The sequence below is a fragment of the Anolis carolinensis genome, chromosome 1, assembly GCF_035594765.1.
Source record: "Anolis carolinensis isolate JA03-04 chromosome 1, rAnoCar3.1.pri, whole genome shotgun sequence".
NCBI classification, from domain to species: Eukaryota; Metazoa; Chordata; class Lepidosauria; order Squamata; family Dactyloidae; genus Anolis; species Anolis carolinensis.
The window spans coordinates 363,748,636-363,764,510 of record NC_085841.1 but is presented as its reverse complement, the minus strand read 5'-3'; the positions used below and the strand labels follow the sequence as shown (position 1 = coordinate 363,764,510).

The 15,875-nt window shown below is 41.7% G+C and overlaps 1 protein-coding gene across 8 annotated transcripts in view; it reads right to left on the bottom strand.

Moving 5' to 3' along the window:
- Window positions 1-5,354: 5,354 nt before the first annotated feature.
- trim9 (tripartite motif containing 9) overlaps window positions 5,355-15,875 on the bottom strand; it is a 116,550-nt gene continuing 106,029 nt past the window's right edge. For all 8 annotated transcript variants that reach the window (XM_062968691.1, XM_062968694.1, XM_062968697.1 and 5 more), the window contains one exon: window positions 5,355-15,439. In XM_062968691.1, coding sequence (XP_062824761.1) covers window positions 15,377-15,439 — 63 coding nt within the window. In that variant the 3' untranslated portion in view covers window positions 5,355-15,376. The remainder of the gene's footprint in view (window positions 15,440-15,875) is intronic.

The following is a 15,875-nucleotide window of genomic DNA, read 5'->3' as shown; positions in this document are numbered from 1 at the left end:
AGGCCTCACTTAGGCCTCTTCCACAATGCCTATAAAATACAGACACCACCAGACAATGCCACAGCTACGTGTGGCCGGGCACAGCTAGTCTATATATATAAAAATGTAATGTACGGTTGTAGGACCGAGTAAACAACGAAACCCTGCAAAGCTATTCAGTGCAATTCAACCAGACCAACAAAGAATTACCCTTGGTAGAAGGTGGCCAGGCTTTGAAGCAGTGATACTACTCTATACTATTGAAGCTGACCAACCAAAGATTCCCCTAAGTAGCAAGCAGCCAGGCTTTGAAGCAGCGAGGCTATTCATTTTATTCACTGCAATTCTAGCAGCCCAAAAAACCCATTCCCCTAGAACACAAGTAGCCAGCCTCCCAAGCAGCAAGCCTATTCTATTGTATTCCAGCTGACCAAACAAGGATTCCCATAAGAAGAAAACAGCCAGGTTTTGAGGCTGCAAGGCTATTCACTGCTATTCTACGTGGCCAACAAAGGATTCCCATAAGCCACAACAACGCGTGGCCGGGCACAGCTAGTGGTGTAATAAAATGCTTTCCCTTATACAAAACAGCAACATGGAAGTTCACTTTGGGGATTTTAAAAAATATGTTCAAGACATGGATGGTGGCATATGTAGATGCAGATGGCAGGAGGTCCTCAGCCCACTTTCCTTGAAATCCCCTCTGTCTCTGCTGCGTGACAAATAGTTTCTCTGCTGTCAGCCTTCTTCCTGACCCAAACATGAATTTAATATCTTCTGACATTTTATTCGTGAGCCCCGGGGTTCTGAAGATGAGAGAGACCGTGGCTGCTTCACATTGCTGCCGTTCCCCAAAGGGAGTGAGTCACAGGCCTGGAAACCTTTCAGAATTTCCTAGAAAGTGAATCCGTCAGTCGTAAGAAGAGAAATGCAGTGCTGAGCAATTATGGGGGAAATGGACTTGAATGCATATGCTTCCCAGATCTCCAGTCCTAAGGGAGGAGGAATCTCAGTGAGAGAGCATTGCCTTGAAAAATATATCTCGTGTTTGTGCTATGTTTATTATTTGAACATCATGCTTTGTGCAAATAGGGGAGATGCATACTACGAGGGTTGAATGAAAAGTAATGCCTCCACCTTCGTAACTCCTCAACAGATGGCAGTCCTGGTCTGCGGCAGGTCCTGGCTTGTTCAGTAGACACTTCTCTACAGTTCCCTTTGGCAGGAAGCCTTAGCATTGAACGGTTGTGTTGTTAAAGTGCGAAGTATGGAACCCTGCGCAGACAGTCAGTCAATGCGACTTAACCCTTTACTCTGGACACCTTCAAATAGAGACTGTGCAACTCCTTGCTGGGGATGGTATAGCTCAGTGGCTCTCAACCTATGGGTTTCTAGGTGTTTTGGCCTAAAACTCCCAGAAATTTATTTATTTACTAGCTGTGCCCAGCCACGCGTTGCTGTGGCAAAGTAGTGGTGGTATTGGTTAAAAATTGTTGTGTAATTTTTATTTGACGTTATTTGCATTTTTTATTAATTTTATTGTAAGTTATATTTTTATTTATTATATTTTACTATTTTCTTGTATTATTTTTAGTTATTTTCTGTTATTATAGTATTTTATTGTATTTTTTAGTGTTTTTTGTTATTTTTATTGGGTTGCTAGGAGACCAAGTTGGAGGAGCTTAGCCTTCTAATTGGCAGCAATTGGATAAAAGCAATTATTCCTCTCTCTCTAATTAGGACTTTATTTTTCTTTTCTTTTTGTTGTATCAACCTAGAGGCGTGGATGATGGGTTGTGTTGTCAAATTTCGAGGTTGGGGGGCCTGTAGTTTTGTTGTTTTGTGGGTCGCCGTGATGCCATCACTCTTTTATATATATAGATTTACAACATTTTTACCTGCCTTTCTCACTCGAGGGGACTCAAGGCGGCTTACAACACCCAGCAAGATTCAATGCTAAACAATCAATAAAATTAACAACACATTTAAAACCATTAACAGTAATCAGTAAAAATACATTATACAAACATTAAAAAGCATTAAAAACATATATAAATCCCAGCCACTTCATTAGCTGTTAGGATTTCTGAGAGTTGAAGGCCAAAACATTGGGGCCGGGCTGTGGCGCAGGCTGGTAAGCAGCTGCTGCAATAAATCACTCTGACCATGAGGTCATGAGTTCGAGGCCAGCCCATGGCGGGGTGAGCACCCGTCAATTAAAAATTAAAAATAGCCCCTGCTCGTTGCTGACCTAGCAACCCAAACGATAGTTGCATCTATCAAGTAGGAAATAAGGTACCACTTATAAAAGTGGGGAGGCAAATTTAACTAACTTACAACGTTGGAATGAGGAAGTGAAGAAGTGCCATCAGAGTGGATGATGAAGCAGCTGCTCCCCCCTGTGGCCAGAATTGAACATCCCCTCAGGAGAAGGTTAAATTGCCTCTGGGTCTGTCTGTCTGTCTGTCTGTCTCTGTCTCAATGTGTTTATGGGCATTGAATGTTTGCCCTATATGTATATAATGTGATCCGCCCTGAGTCCCCTTCAGGGTGAGAAGAGCGGAATATAAATACTGTAAATAAATAAATAAATAAATAAATAAATAAATAAATAAATACACCTGGGGACTTACTGGTTGACAAGCACTGTGTATAACTGGAGACTTTGCATTGAGCAGGGGCTGGACTAAATGACCCCTAAGTCCCCTTCCAACTCAAGGCAGCTCTCTTACACTGAGGTTCCTCCCCTCCATCCTGAGGACCAAAAAGGAGGAACCAGTCCATGAGATCACCACTTTGAGTCTCTTTTGAGAGAGAGAAAAAAAAGGATATACTGTATATACTTGAGTATAAGCCTAGTTTTTCAGCCCCTTTTTTAAGACTGAAAAAACCCCCCTTGGCTTATACTCAGGTGAGGGTCCTGGTTGGCTTATATTTGGGTCAGCTTATACTCGAGAATATATGGTACATTTATTATTTTTCTCTAATATTATTGGTATTATTACATTTATTATTTTTCTCTATGATGGTTGCTACTATTACATTTATTTTACTCTATTTTTATTATTATTAATACTGTACACTTATTATTTCGCTCAGATCTTATTATTATTATTACTCCATTTATAATTTTACTCTATTTATTATTACATGTATTATTTTCAGGCAGTTATTATTATTACGTTTTTTTACTCTATTATTATTAAAAGGATACATAAGCACATTTATATTGAAGAATAATAATAATAATTTAATCAGAGTTGGACAGTCATATCTTAAATTTGAGCTCGATGTAACTATTCAAAAACATTTAACCTACTGATGCCTCAATTAATGTAATTTTATTGGTATCTATTTTTATTTCTGAAATTTACCACCCTTGGCTTATTTATTTATTTATTTATTTATTTACAGCATTTATATCCCGCCCTTCTTTCTCACCCCGAAGGGGACTCAGGGCGGATCACATTACACATATAAGGCAAACATTCAATGCTTTTAACATAGAACAAAGACAAGACAAACATAGGCTCCGAGCGGGCCTCGAACTCATGACCTCCTGGTCAGAGTGATTCATTGCAGTTGGTTGCAACTTGCTGCTCTCCAGCCTGTGCCACAGCCCGGGCCCATACTTATACCTGAGTCAATGTTTTCATAGTTTTTTTTTTGTGTGGTAAAATTAGGTGCCTCCGCCCTCCTCTCGCTCCCACCTCCGTCACAAGCACGGTTGGTGGGGTCGAGAGAGAGGGCCTTCTCCGTGGTGGCCCCCCGGCTCTGGAACTCGCTCCCCAGGGAAATCAGGCAAGCCCCCACCCTGGTAGCATTCAGAAAGAGCTTGAAAACCTGGCTCTTTACTCAAGCCTTTAGATAAAGATTGCTAATCCAGAAGCAATCTGTATCTGTGACCATTCTTGTACCGGTTTGCACTTTTTACCTTTGTCAACTCGATATAGACACAGGGTCTATTCCCATCCCAATTTGCACTTCCAAGAATTGGCAGCACTTTATCAGTCACCTCGTGTTTACAATATTTATATGGTGCACCTTACCCAGTCTACTTTTACAATCTCTCAGTTTTAATCCATGTTTTTATTAGTTCTTGTTTTTTATTGGCTAATGTTTAATTTTATTTTTTATTGTGCATGTTTTTGTCTATTGCTGTGTTTTATACTGCTACTGTTTTTATTTGGGCTTGGCCCCATGTAAGCCGCCCTGAGTCCCCTTCGGGGAGATAGAGGCGGGGTATAAAAATAAAGTTGTTGTTGTTATTATTATTATTATTATTATTATCAACACAACGACGTTGTATGGCACAGCAAACAAGATAGATATGCTGGATTTCGTTTCGCAAAACCACAAGTCGAACACTTCCCAAGTGTCTAGGACTGTGTGATGTATTTTCTGATGATGTGTGCAGATCCCAGTAGGGTGGCCTTTTGCAGTTGGCAGATGGTGATTTTGTCAATGTCTATTGTTTCCAAATGCCGGCTGAGATCTTTTGGCACAGCACCCAGTGTGTCCATCACCACCGGGACCACCTGTACTGGTTTCTGCCAGAGTCTTTGAAGTTCAATCTTGAGGTCCTGATAGCGGCTGAGTTTTTCCTGTTGTTTTTCATCTATGCGACTGTCACCTGGGATGGCAACATCAATGATCCAAACCTTGTTCTTTTCCACAACTGTGATGTCTGGTGTGTTGTGTTCCAGAACTTTATCAGTCTGGATTCGGAAGTCCCACAGTATCTTTGCGTGCTCATTTTCAAATACTTTTGCAGGTTTGTGATCCCACCAGTTCTTTGCTGCTGGGAGGTGGTACTTGAGGCATAAGTTCCAATGAATCATTTGGGCCACATAGTTGTGCCTCTGTTTGTAGTCTGTCTGTGCGATTTTCTTACAGCAGCTGAGGATATGATCAATGGTTTCGTCGGTTTCCTTGCACAGTCTGCATTTTGGGTCATCAGCTGATTTTTCAATCTTGGCCTTAATTGCCTTTGTTCTGATGGCTTGCTCCTGGGCTGCAAGGATCAGGCCTTCTGTCTCCTTCTTCAGGGTCCCATTCGTGAGCCAGAGCCAGGTCTTCTCCTTATCAGCTTTTCCTTCAATTTTGTCAAGGAACTTTCCATGCAATGTTTTGTTGTGCCAGCTGTCAGCTCTAGTTTGTAGTGCGGTTTTCTTGTACTGGTTTATTATTATTATTATTATTATTATTATTATTATTATTATTATTATTATTATTATATTTGGGTTGACTTATACTCGAGTATATAGAGTAAATGAATGAATAAAATCTGTGTATGCCTCCTTAGGAAGTGCCCCCCTTCCCCTTTTCCTCTCCAATCCAAACCTGCCCAATAAAACACTTGCAATTCTCTTGACTAAAGTATTTTCTTTTTATTAGAACAGCGTTACAGAAACCCTTTGGGCCCGAAGGGAGTCGCTCTGCAGCTAAGGGTCGCACCACGTTGCCAGGAAAGGCAGGTCACGGTTCACAAGGGGTCTACTCTACGTGTGATGGGGACACACCAGAAGGAAGCGATGGCGATGGAGGCTGTCGTGGCCCGGCCACCAAAGCCCCTGGGAAACCGGGGCCGCAAGGAGATCCACGCTGCCCCGCAAGCGCTCTCCTCCGCGGCCGAAAGAAACCGAAGAGCATGAACGCGAGATTAGCACCCATTCAATAAATCAGGTAAACATAACGCTGGGACATCTTCGTCTTTGTTGTCGTCGTTACAAAAGTTCTAAGGGGAAGGGGGTCTAAATCGGAACAAGTACTTATTTACAGACACGGCTTTTGTTGTTTCGTTTCAGAATTTAGGTCTCTCTCCTGTTTTCCGTAACGTAATCACATTGGATTTCTCAGTCCATTTCCAGGTGGTTGCTGCTCCTGGTTAAACAGGCTAAAGCAAAACGAAATCATAACCTAATCATGAAACATGGCATCCGAAATAAGGATATACTAACTCTCAACACAATTGTCTTTCTCAACAAAGCAAAAGGGAAATGCAGGACTGGCATGCTGTCTGTGGTTCGGAAGGAAGAGTATGGCGACAACCACAACCGGACGACCGCACCGAATATGTACATGAGGTTTGGCAAGATTGCCGCCCAGACCCAACTCAGGGATTTGTTGGAGAGAACGGGTTTCTAGAGGTCTGCTTTTGCTAAAATGGGGAATGTCACTCCTGGGTGGCCATAAAGAAGGGAACAGAAGCTGAGGAGGTCCCAAGGATGGATGTGAAAAGCATTCGGAAGGAGGAAACATCCCATCAAAGCCCTTCATGAAGAAGCGCTGGGCCCTGATCCTGAGACCAGGCACCCAAAGATGCACCTCAAAGTCAACACATTCATAAGTTGGACTGCCAAATCTGAACTCTCTGAGGCTGAGAGAGTATGGCTTTCCTGAGGTCACCCAATGGGTTTCCATGGATAAATGGAGAGTCTAACTCTGTGTTGGGAATCACCCTGGACTACTCAAGTCTAAATGTAGTTAGATAGATGATAGAGTTAGACTGAGGGAATCCTTTCCCTGTTTCCAAAGCATGCCTAGATATTATTATTATTATTATTATTATTATTATTATTATTATTATTAAACTTTATTTGTACCCCGCTAGCATCTCCCGAAGGACTCGATGCGGCTTACAAAGGCCAAGGCCTCAACACACAATGTAGCAATACAAAACAAAAGGCAAATTAAAACAATTAAAACAGTATAAACCACAAGCAATAACAATACGCTAGAACACAATAGAACTGGGCTTTACTGTATTTCCCTCTATCCTGTTTACGTCACATCCCTTACTTTGAAGTTAGTAGAAATGTGAATCTTTAGGGACACGAATTTCTCATTGGTCAGAATGTCTTTTATGGCCCCAATCAACTGGATCATTTTGGTTCAGTCTCTTCTCCCTTTGTTCTTCTAGCTAACAACACGTCTCGCCATCCCTCCTGGCAAGATGTAACTATTTAGATGTTTGTTATTTTTCCTTTCTTATTTTTCCTTAGAAACCAGTCTAGAGTAGACTAGACAGCTCCCAAGCCTTTCTATCTACAATGGGGTTCTTTTTACCTGAATAAATACTTTTTGAACTTTTACTGAGACTCTGCAGTCCATTGCAATCCTAAATAGACAAAGTCTTCTCTTGCTCGCCCAGTGTAAGTCGAGAGTGGTAAATTTCAGAAATAAAAATAGATACCAATAAAATTACATTAATGGAGGCATGAGTAGTTTAAATGTTTTTGAATATTTACATAAAGCTCAAATTTAAGATAAGACTATCCAACTCTGATCCAATCATTCTCATCTTCTTCAATGTAAATGTGCTTATGTATCCTTTTAATAATAATAGAGTAAAATAATACATGTAATAATAATAATAATAATAAAAATGCAGGGAAATAATACAAGTACAGTAGAGTCTCACTTACGCAAGCCTCTGGATTATCCAAGCCATTTTTGTAGTCAATGTTCTCAATATATCATGATATTTTGGTGCTAAATTCATAAATACAGTAATTACAACATAACATTACTGCGTATTGAACTACTTTTTCTGTCAAATTTGTTGTATAACATGATGTTTTGGTGCTTAATTTGTAAAATCATAACCTAATTTGATGTTTAATAGGCTTTTCCTTAATCCCTCCTTATTATCCAAGATATTCGTTTATCCAAGCTTCTGCTGGCCCATTTAGCTTGGATAAGTGAGACCCTACTGTAATAACAAATAGAGTAAAATAATAAATGCAATAATAATAATATAGGATCAGAGTGAAATAATAAATGTATTATTATTATTATAATAAAAAATAGAGTAAAACAAATGTAATAGTAGCAACAATAATAGAGAAAAATAATAAATGTAATAATAACAGAGAAAAATAATAAATGTATCATATGGTAATTTATTGTCAGTATTGTGCTATGCTAATAATATAATAGTCTATGTAAATTTAATTTGTAAGCTGCTCTGAGTCCCCTTTGGGGTGAGAAGGGCAGGATATAAATGTATTAAATAAATAAATACATATAAATTAATATTCTCGAGTATAAGCTGACCCTAATACAAGCCAACCAGGACCCTCACCCGAGTATAAGCCGAGGGTTTTTTTTTTTCAGTCTTAAAAAAAGGGCTGAAAAACTAGGCTTATATTCGAGTATATATAGTAATATTATTTTATGATTTATACTATTATTTTAGTGTTTATTTAAAACCCGCAAAACAGTGAGGATGCGAAAAGTGAACTGCAAAGTAGCGAGGGAACACTGTAATGCCTTGAACTCCATTTTTTAGACTGTCACTCTCAACTTGGCCAGGGAAAATTGAGTGTTGCTGTCTCCAAAAGTAACTTATCTAAGCTCTGAGTATATGCCTCAAGACAACCAGGATCCAAGGCAGGTCTCTGTCTTCATTTCCTCTCCATGTTTAAGTTAAGGATTGGGTTTTGATATGACAGTGTCATCAAGATACATTGCATGTCTGCTGCTTGTCAGAACAATGTCTCCGCTGCTTTGGAGCTGTCCAAGGTCCTGTTGCCTCTTACATTGATGCTGCCCAACTCGATTCACAAGCTCTGGAGATCATCCTTTTCCAGGCCAATCTCCTTGGAATTTCCCTGAGCTAGCCTTGTTAGACCCTATCATCCTCACACCAAAATGGGATGGCAAATGAAATAACTGGAACACATGCAAAAGTGCAGCTGCACGGTTACTTGAATAGGTTAAATATCCACCCACTGTCATATTTTATGTCCGCACTGGCTTCCAACAGAGAAGAGAGAAGGTGGTAGTTATGCGGGAGGAGGATAGATGAAAGCTCTTCCAGAGAAAGGCAATACAAGTTGAACATCCCTTATCTGAAATGCTTGCAACCAGAAGTGCTTTGGATTTGTTTCTGGATTTTGGAACACCTGTATTTGCATATATGCACAACAATAACAGCCTTTATTAGCATGCACTAACAAGATTGTTGTTGTATAAGCCCGGGCTGTGGCGCAGCTAGTTTTTCTAGCCAGCTGCAATAAATCACTACTGACCGAGAGTTCATGAGTTTGAAGCCCGGGTCGGATTGAGTGCCCAACCATTAAATAGCCCCAGCTTGTTGTTTATCTAAGCAACACGAAAGACAGTTGCATCTGTCAAGTAGGAAATTTAGGAACCGCTTATGCAGGGAAGCTAATTTAACCAATTTATGTCACCATAAAAATGTCCAGCAGCATGCATGCCGGAAGATGAGGAAGCACTCCATCAAGGACTCGGCGTCACAGTGGATGATGAAGCAGCAGCTCCTCCTGTGGCCAGAATTGAGCACAACCTGATGAAGCCAGAAGCTGGAAAATGTTAAAACTGCCTCTGTGTCTCTGTCTGTGTGTGTTGTATGTCATATGGCATTGAATGTTTGCCATGTATATGTACATTGCGATCCGCCCTGAGTGCCCTTCGGGGTGAGAAAGAAGTGCGGAATATAAATACTGTAAGTAAGTAAATAAATAATAAGTATATAATGTCATATTTTGGAAACAAGACCCAAGTCTAAATGCAGAATGTATGTCTGTTTCATATAATACACCCAGCATGAAGGTAATTTGTGTGATTTTATGTTCAGTAGAGTCTCACTTATCCAACATTCTGGATTATCCAACGCAGTCGACCTTTTAGTAGTCAATGTTTCTGTAGTCAATGTTGTGATATTTTGGTGCTAAATTTGTAAATACAGTAATTACTACATAACATTACTGCGTATTGAACTACGTTTTCTGTCAAATTTGTTGAATAACATGATGTTTTGGTGCTTAATTTGTAAAATCATAACCTAATATGATGTTTAATAGGCTTTTCCTTAATCCCTCCTTATTATCCAACGTATTCACTTATCCAATGTTCTGCCGGCCTGTTTATGTTGGATAAGTGAGATTCTACTGTACCATATTTTTAATAATTTTGTACATGGAACAAAGTTTGTATATGCTGAACCAGAACAATGGTGACATTATCTCAACCACCCATATGGAGACCTTTGGATTTTGGAGTATTTCGGATTTTGGAATAAAGGATGCTCAACCTGTATTGTGGGCATATATTAGTTTGTGTTGAACTAGGACTTTGGGAGAACAGGGTTTGACTCCCTTTGTGACTGTGGAAACCTACTTTGGGCAAATCAGAGTCTCTCAGCCTCAGAAAAAGGACATAACAAACCCACTCTGAACCAATTCTGCCTGTGATAGTTTCACCTTAGAGTCTGTAACTCAGATACGACTTGAAGGCACACAACAACACTGATATTAAATGATGTTAAACAAACAGTGCATATGGGGAGCCATAAGGAATTAAAGTTATCATATCAATCTACTACATTTTGATGATAAAACATTTGGCTGGCTTTGTTTCCACCAAGGCATGTTGAATTTCCTGAGAATGTGAATGCACGGAGAGGATGTCTGACCAAGAGTCCTTTCTCCATGTGAATCATGAGATGCACAGGGATCTCATGTTCCCTTGCGCCTGGGGTTGTATGATTTTGACCACAGTATAACATCTATTTAGTTAAAGGTTGAATAGGAGTTGCCTTTGCACGTTTCACATACTGTGTGCACTGTACATTTCACTATCTATTTACTAGCACATCACTGCAGTGTGGCTTTGTCCATGGTCCAACATCAGCATAGTATACGTATCCCTAAGCAGGGATGTGCTTATTCCAGCATTACCAATGATGTGCTATGCATGTCAAAGGCCATGCATTCACACTGCGCAACATGGATCTACACACAATTCCACTCCCGCTGTTGTCGACAAAGAGTATTCCATGGTGCAGCTCCAAAAAATCGTAGAGTTGGAAGAGACCCCACAGGCCATCCAGTCCAACCCCATTCTGCAAAGATGCAGGAAAATTGCTTTCAAAGCACCCCCGACAGATGGCCATCCAGCCTCTGCTTAAAAGCCTCCAAAGAAGGAGCCTCCACCACAGTCCGGGGCAGAGAGTTCCACTGCTGAACAGCTCTCACAGTGAAGAAGTTGTGTTCTCGAAGGCTTTCATGGCCGGGATCACAAGGTTGTTGTATGTTTTCCAAGCTGTATGGCCATGTTCTAGAAGTATTCTCTCCTGGCGTTTCACCCACGTCAAGCAGAGCACTTGTTGACAAGCTGGAAAGCGTCCAGAGGAGGGCAACTAAAATGATCAAGGGTCTGGAGAACAAGCCCTATGAGGAGCGGCTTAAAGAACTGGGTATGTTTAGCCTGCAGAAGAGAAGGCTGAGAGGAGACATGATAGCCATGTACAAATACGTGAAGTCATAGGGAGGAGGGAGCAAGCTTGTTTTCTGCTGCCCTGCAGACTAGGACGCGGAACAAGGGCTTCAAACTACAGGAAAGGAGATTCCACCTGAACATCAGGAAGAACTTCCTCACTGTGAAAAGGGCTGTTCGGCAGTGGAACTCTCTGCCCCGGAGTGTGGTGGAGGCTCCTTCTTTGGAGGCTTTTAAGCAGAGGCTGGATGGCCATCTGTCGGGGGTGCTTTGAATGTGATTTCCTGCTTCTTGGGAGGGGGTTGGACTGGATGGCCCATGAGGTCTCTTCCAACTCTACTATTCTATGATTCTATGATTCTATGATTCTATGTGTGTATATTTTGGGCCAAATGCGTAGCATGATATATACACGCATATGTCGCCAACAGGACACCAACTTCTGCCCTCTCAGTCTAAATCAGTCAACTATGGTCTTTTAAAGAAGGCAACATGACAGCGTGAGGTGTTGAAATGCGAGGACATCTAAAACCGGTTACAGACAGACATCCTCCCTTCCTCACAGATATGTAAGAAGCACCAGAGTGCAGTCAGCACCGAATCATGCCACTTGAAACTTGCTCAGTATCAAATACTCAAAGACATATCCTCAGCTTGACCCCTTAAGTTGTCCACTTAAGGCGGTTCCACAGAATCTGCAAAAAAAATGTAGGGTGAAATGAACCCAAAAACTGAAGTTCATAAGTTTGGCAACTGAGCAGTTACACGGTTGCTTGGACCAATTTCTAGCTTCTGTAGGAAGGCCTCCAGATCTGCTTTGCCCAAGCTCTCCTCCCAAGCTATACAACAGTTTGGGTGTTCCACAATTCTGCTCCTCTGCACAGTCTGGAGGCCACATAATCTGCATTTGGGGCATCCAGGGGCCATATGTAGCCCAAAATTACATTGAGATTGTTGTGTGTTTTTCAGGCTGTATGGCCATGTTCCAGAAGTATTTTCTCCTGACGTTTCGCCCACATCTATAGCAGGCATCCTCATGAAAATGAACAAAATCTGGCTACCAATATTAAAAAAAAAACCTCCAAAATCAGAACAGTAAATAAAGAGCAACACGCTGAAAACAGAAGGATTCCAGACAGGAATCAATCAGGGGCAGCTAACGACTTCATATCCAAGCCAGGATATGAAGGTTGGAAGGCCATTTAATGCTAATTAAGGTGATTAATTACAATATTCACACTGACCTCCAATAGACAAAGAGTTCTTTCCCCCGCCCTGGACCTTCCACAGATACATAAACCTTCCTAGCTTAGTTTCTCCATACATCTCACAACCTCTGAGGATGCCTGCCATAGATGTGGGCAAAAAGTCAGAAGAAAATACTTCTGGAACATGGCAGCCTGGAAAACAAACAACAACCATGTGATTCTGGCCATGAAAGTCTTCGACAACACATGCTGAATATTAGTTCAACATACAGGTACATTCCATTGAACCACTGGGTCTACTCTGTTTGGGGGTAAGAGTAGGTAATAGGTCCTTGTGTGTAATATAACTTATTTTCCATCACTGTTTGTACTTGCACCAGTTTCTGGTCTGGAGAAGAGTTCCTATAGGGTTTTTCTGATAACCCAGTCTGGCCCCTTTCAATTTCCATCCCCAAAGGATGACCTGACCAGAGGCTCTGTAGACCTCCTGATGAAGGAGCTACAAAGCCAATGCGATTCTAGGCTGCATCAATAATTGAGTGTCATTCTAGATCAAGGGAAGCCAAAGTCCCACGTTATTCTGCTTTGGTCGTACTTCACCTGGAATAATCCTGTGTCCAGTTGTGGCCACCACAATTCAAGAAGGAGATGGACACGCTGGATTGTGTCCAGAGAAGTAAAACCAAAATGATCAAAGGTCTGGAAGCCAAGCCCCATGAGGATTGGCTTTGGGCGCTGGGGAACTTTAGATTACAAGAGCCATGTTTCAATATTTGAAAGGATGTCCCATTGAGGAGGGGATAAGCCTGTCTTCTGCTGCTCTAGAGACCAGGATACAATGGAGCAAACAATGGATTCAAATGGCAAGAAAAGAGCTTCTGCCTAGATCTTAGGAACAATTCTGTGGCAGTAAGAGCTTTTTGATAGTGGAATACGCTGCTGCTTTGGAGATAATCCCCTTCTTTCATAGACTGCTACAGTTGGAAGGGACACCAAAGGCCATTCAGGCCACCCTCCTCTGCCAGGTTCCAAGTTCCTGACAGATGGCCATCCATCCCCTGCCTTTAAACCTCCAGAGAAGGAAGGAGATTCCACCGGACTCCCAGGCAATGTATTCCATGGTCAAACAGCTCTTACTGTCAGGAAGTTTGACCTGTAATGCTACTCCTTCCCCTTTCCTGTTTGGTCTGTTTCTCAGAAATAGGTTATACCTCTCTATTACTACATTCTAATTATGATTGGGAGACTCATACTACCAGGTTTCCATGATGCTTGCCTTTCACATTTGCTTGGCTGTATTAAAAGTTCAAGTTCATCTTGTTTATTTGCCATTCTCTTTGCTTTCATGTAGAGACACCTAAGATCATGGACCATTTTCCCTTGCTACTTACTGAAGTCCCTCCTCCCCACTCACTGCTGAGTTTTTGTACTCCCTACTCAGTTCTCTCTATAACAATTGGGTTACTGTCTCCAACACCCGATGAGCCACTGCCTTCAAATATACTCTCTCACTTTCCCATTTAATTCGGTTTCAACGCAAATCTGATTCGTGGCGAAAAGTGTGGTCACCCCTTATGTTCTACATACAGTACCATAAGTCTCCTTCTTCTGAGCTAGAGAAATTATTGGACTACATCCTCAGATTGGTTGAGGATTCTGGGAGTTGTAGTCCAACAAAATTGCTTTTCCATACTCTACTCTTCCCTACTTTTTTGTTGCTATCTTCTTCCACTCAAAACCATTTATTCCTGGACTTTTTGGACTCTTGGGGCACGAAGAGAAAAGGGTTAGCCTTTGGGACTCCCTGCTGCCACAACCTGTGTGCATCATTTGTTATTCAAGATAAAAATAAAGACCATCTCAAATGCGAAAGCAGCAGAAACATGAAGGACAAACATGGTGGCTCCATTCCTTCCAACCTAAAGATGTAGAGCTCAAAGGAAGCATGAACCAATAGTTTCTCATAAATGCCATCATTTTCCAGAGTTGATCTTCTGTTGATGAAGCACCATGAGATCTTCCGTCACCGAAAAATGCCCCATTTGTTAAAAAGTATGGAAATGGAAAGCAATACTCTGTAGCAAGAATGTGTCATAGTCAGGTCTCCTGTCTCCAAGGAGGAAAAAAGAACCAACGTCCCTTTCATGGCCCCAAATCCCATAACCCTTTGGACCCACATTTCTGCTTTGACGAGGGAAAAACATGAAAAATTAAAAGAAAAATCTGATGTCACTTGGTTCATTCCACATGGCTTTGTATGTAGAGTAAGTGGTAATCCAAGGCCAATGTTTCTGATGCTGTATAATTCAGCAAGAAAGGCCACAAGAAGGGAAACAGCGGACAGAAAGTCAACCGTTTCTTGCTGGACGGTCATTTTCTGAATTCTGGTTTTGAGAATGATGAATCCTTCAAGTCGGGGTATTTGAATGATTCAAGGACATTGCATCATGGATATTGAGTTCCCATTTTTGGAAGGGATTCCAAAATGGAAGCAGACCCATATCCCCCCCCCCCCCCCAACACCGACAGTTTTGGTCTTGGCTTTCTAAGGATTTTGCCGTTCATCATGGAAATCCAGGTCCCATTTCAGACGGGAATCCCAAATGGACTTAGACCCGAAAGAGTTGACATTTTGATCGGGGGCTTTCTTGCAGTCGGCCAAAAAGAGGGAACAACAAGCAGCGCAAAACACACAGCCACACAGGCACAAAGCACATGGGGTTCGGAGAGGCCAAAAGGGAACTTCTGTGTCTGGATGCTACCCCCTTTTTCTATTTTGTTCCTTCAAAAATTGGGTTCTTTTGTTTTATTTTTTGCGAACCCAGAGTTTCCACACAGCCAGATCTTCCCCTCCTTGCTCCGATGAGGTCTGTTCCTTGAGAAAACCCAAAACGCGGCTCTCTCGGTGTGTCCTGAGAAAAAGCCACAGGGCAGGTGGTCGCACTTCACTGCATGGAGCCCCGCGCGTTGTAGAAATCTGGGACGGGCAAACCAGTGTGGAGCGTCACCTGCAAACAAAGTCCATTGACCATAGTGTTAATCTGGCATTTTAAAATCCCACTTTTTGAATTCCTGACTCACCCACCACTGCACACAGAGAGCCCTATACAAATTGGTTTCATCTTTGGAAATAAAAATAACCATTTATACCTGGGGGAGTGTCTGCCAAAAGCATAACATTGGTCTTAGAGTAATTTATTGGCAGATAATCCTTTTGTGTGATGTCCCATGGGCCATTGGGCTGTGAACCTGACTCCATTGTGGACCATAGTGAAGAGGAAATAAGTTTTGTGCCGATTCAGCAAGACTCTGCCCCGTTCCAGATGTTCCCTATTGACAATCCTAGTTCAACGCTCATTAAAAAGGGCCTTGAAACGGAGCCTTCTCTCCCCAGCTCCCCTCCCTTTGATAGAAGGATGTTTGTGGAGACCAACAGGCAGGAGA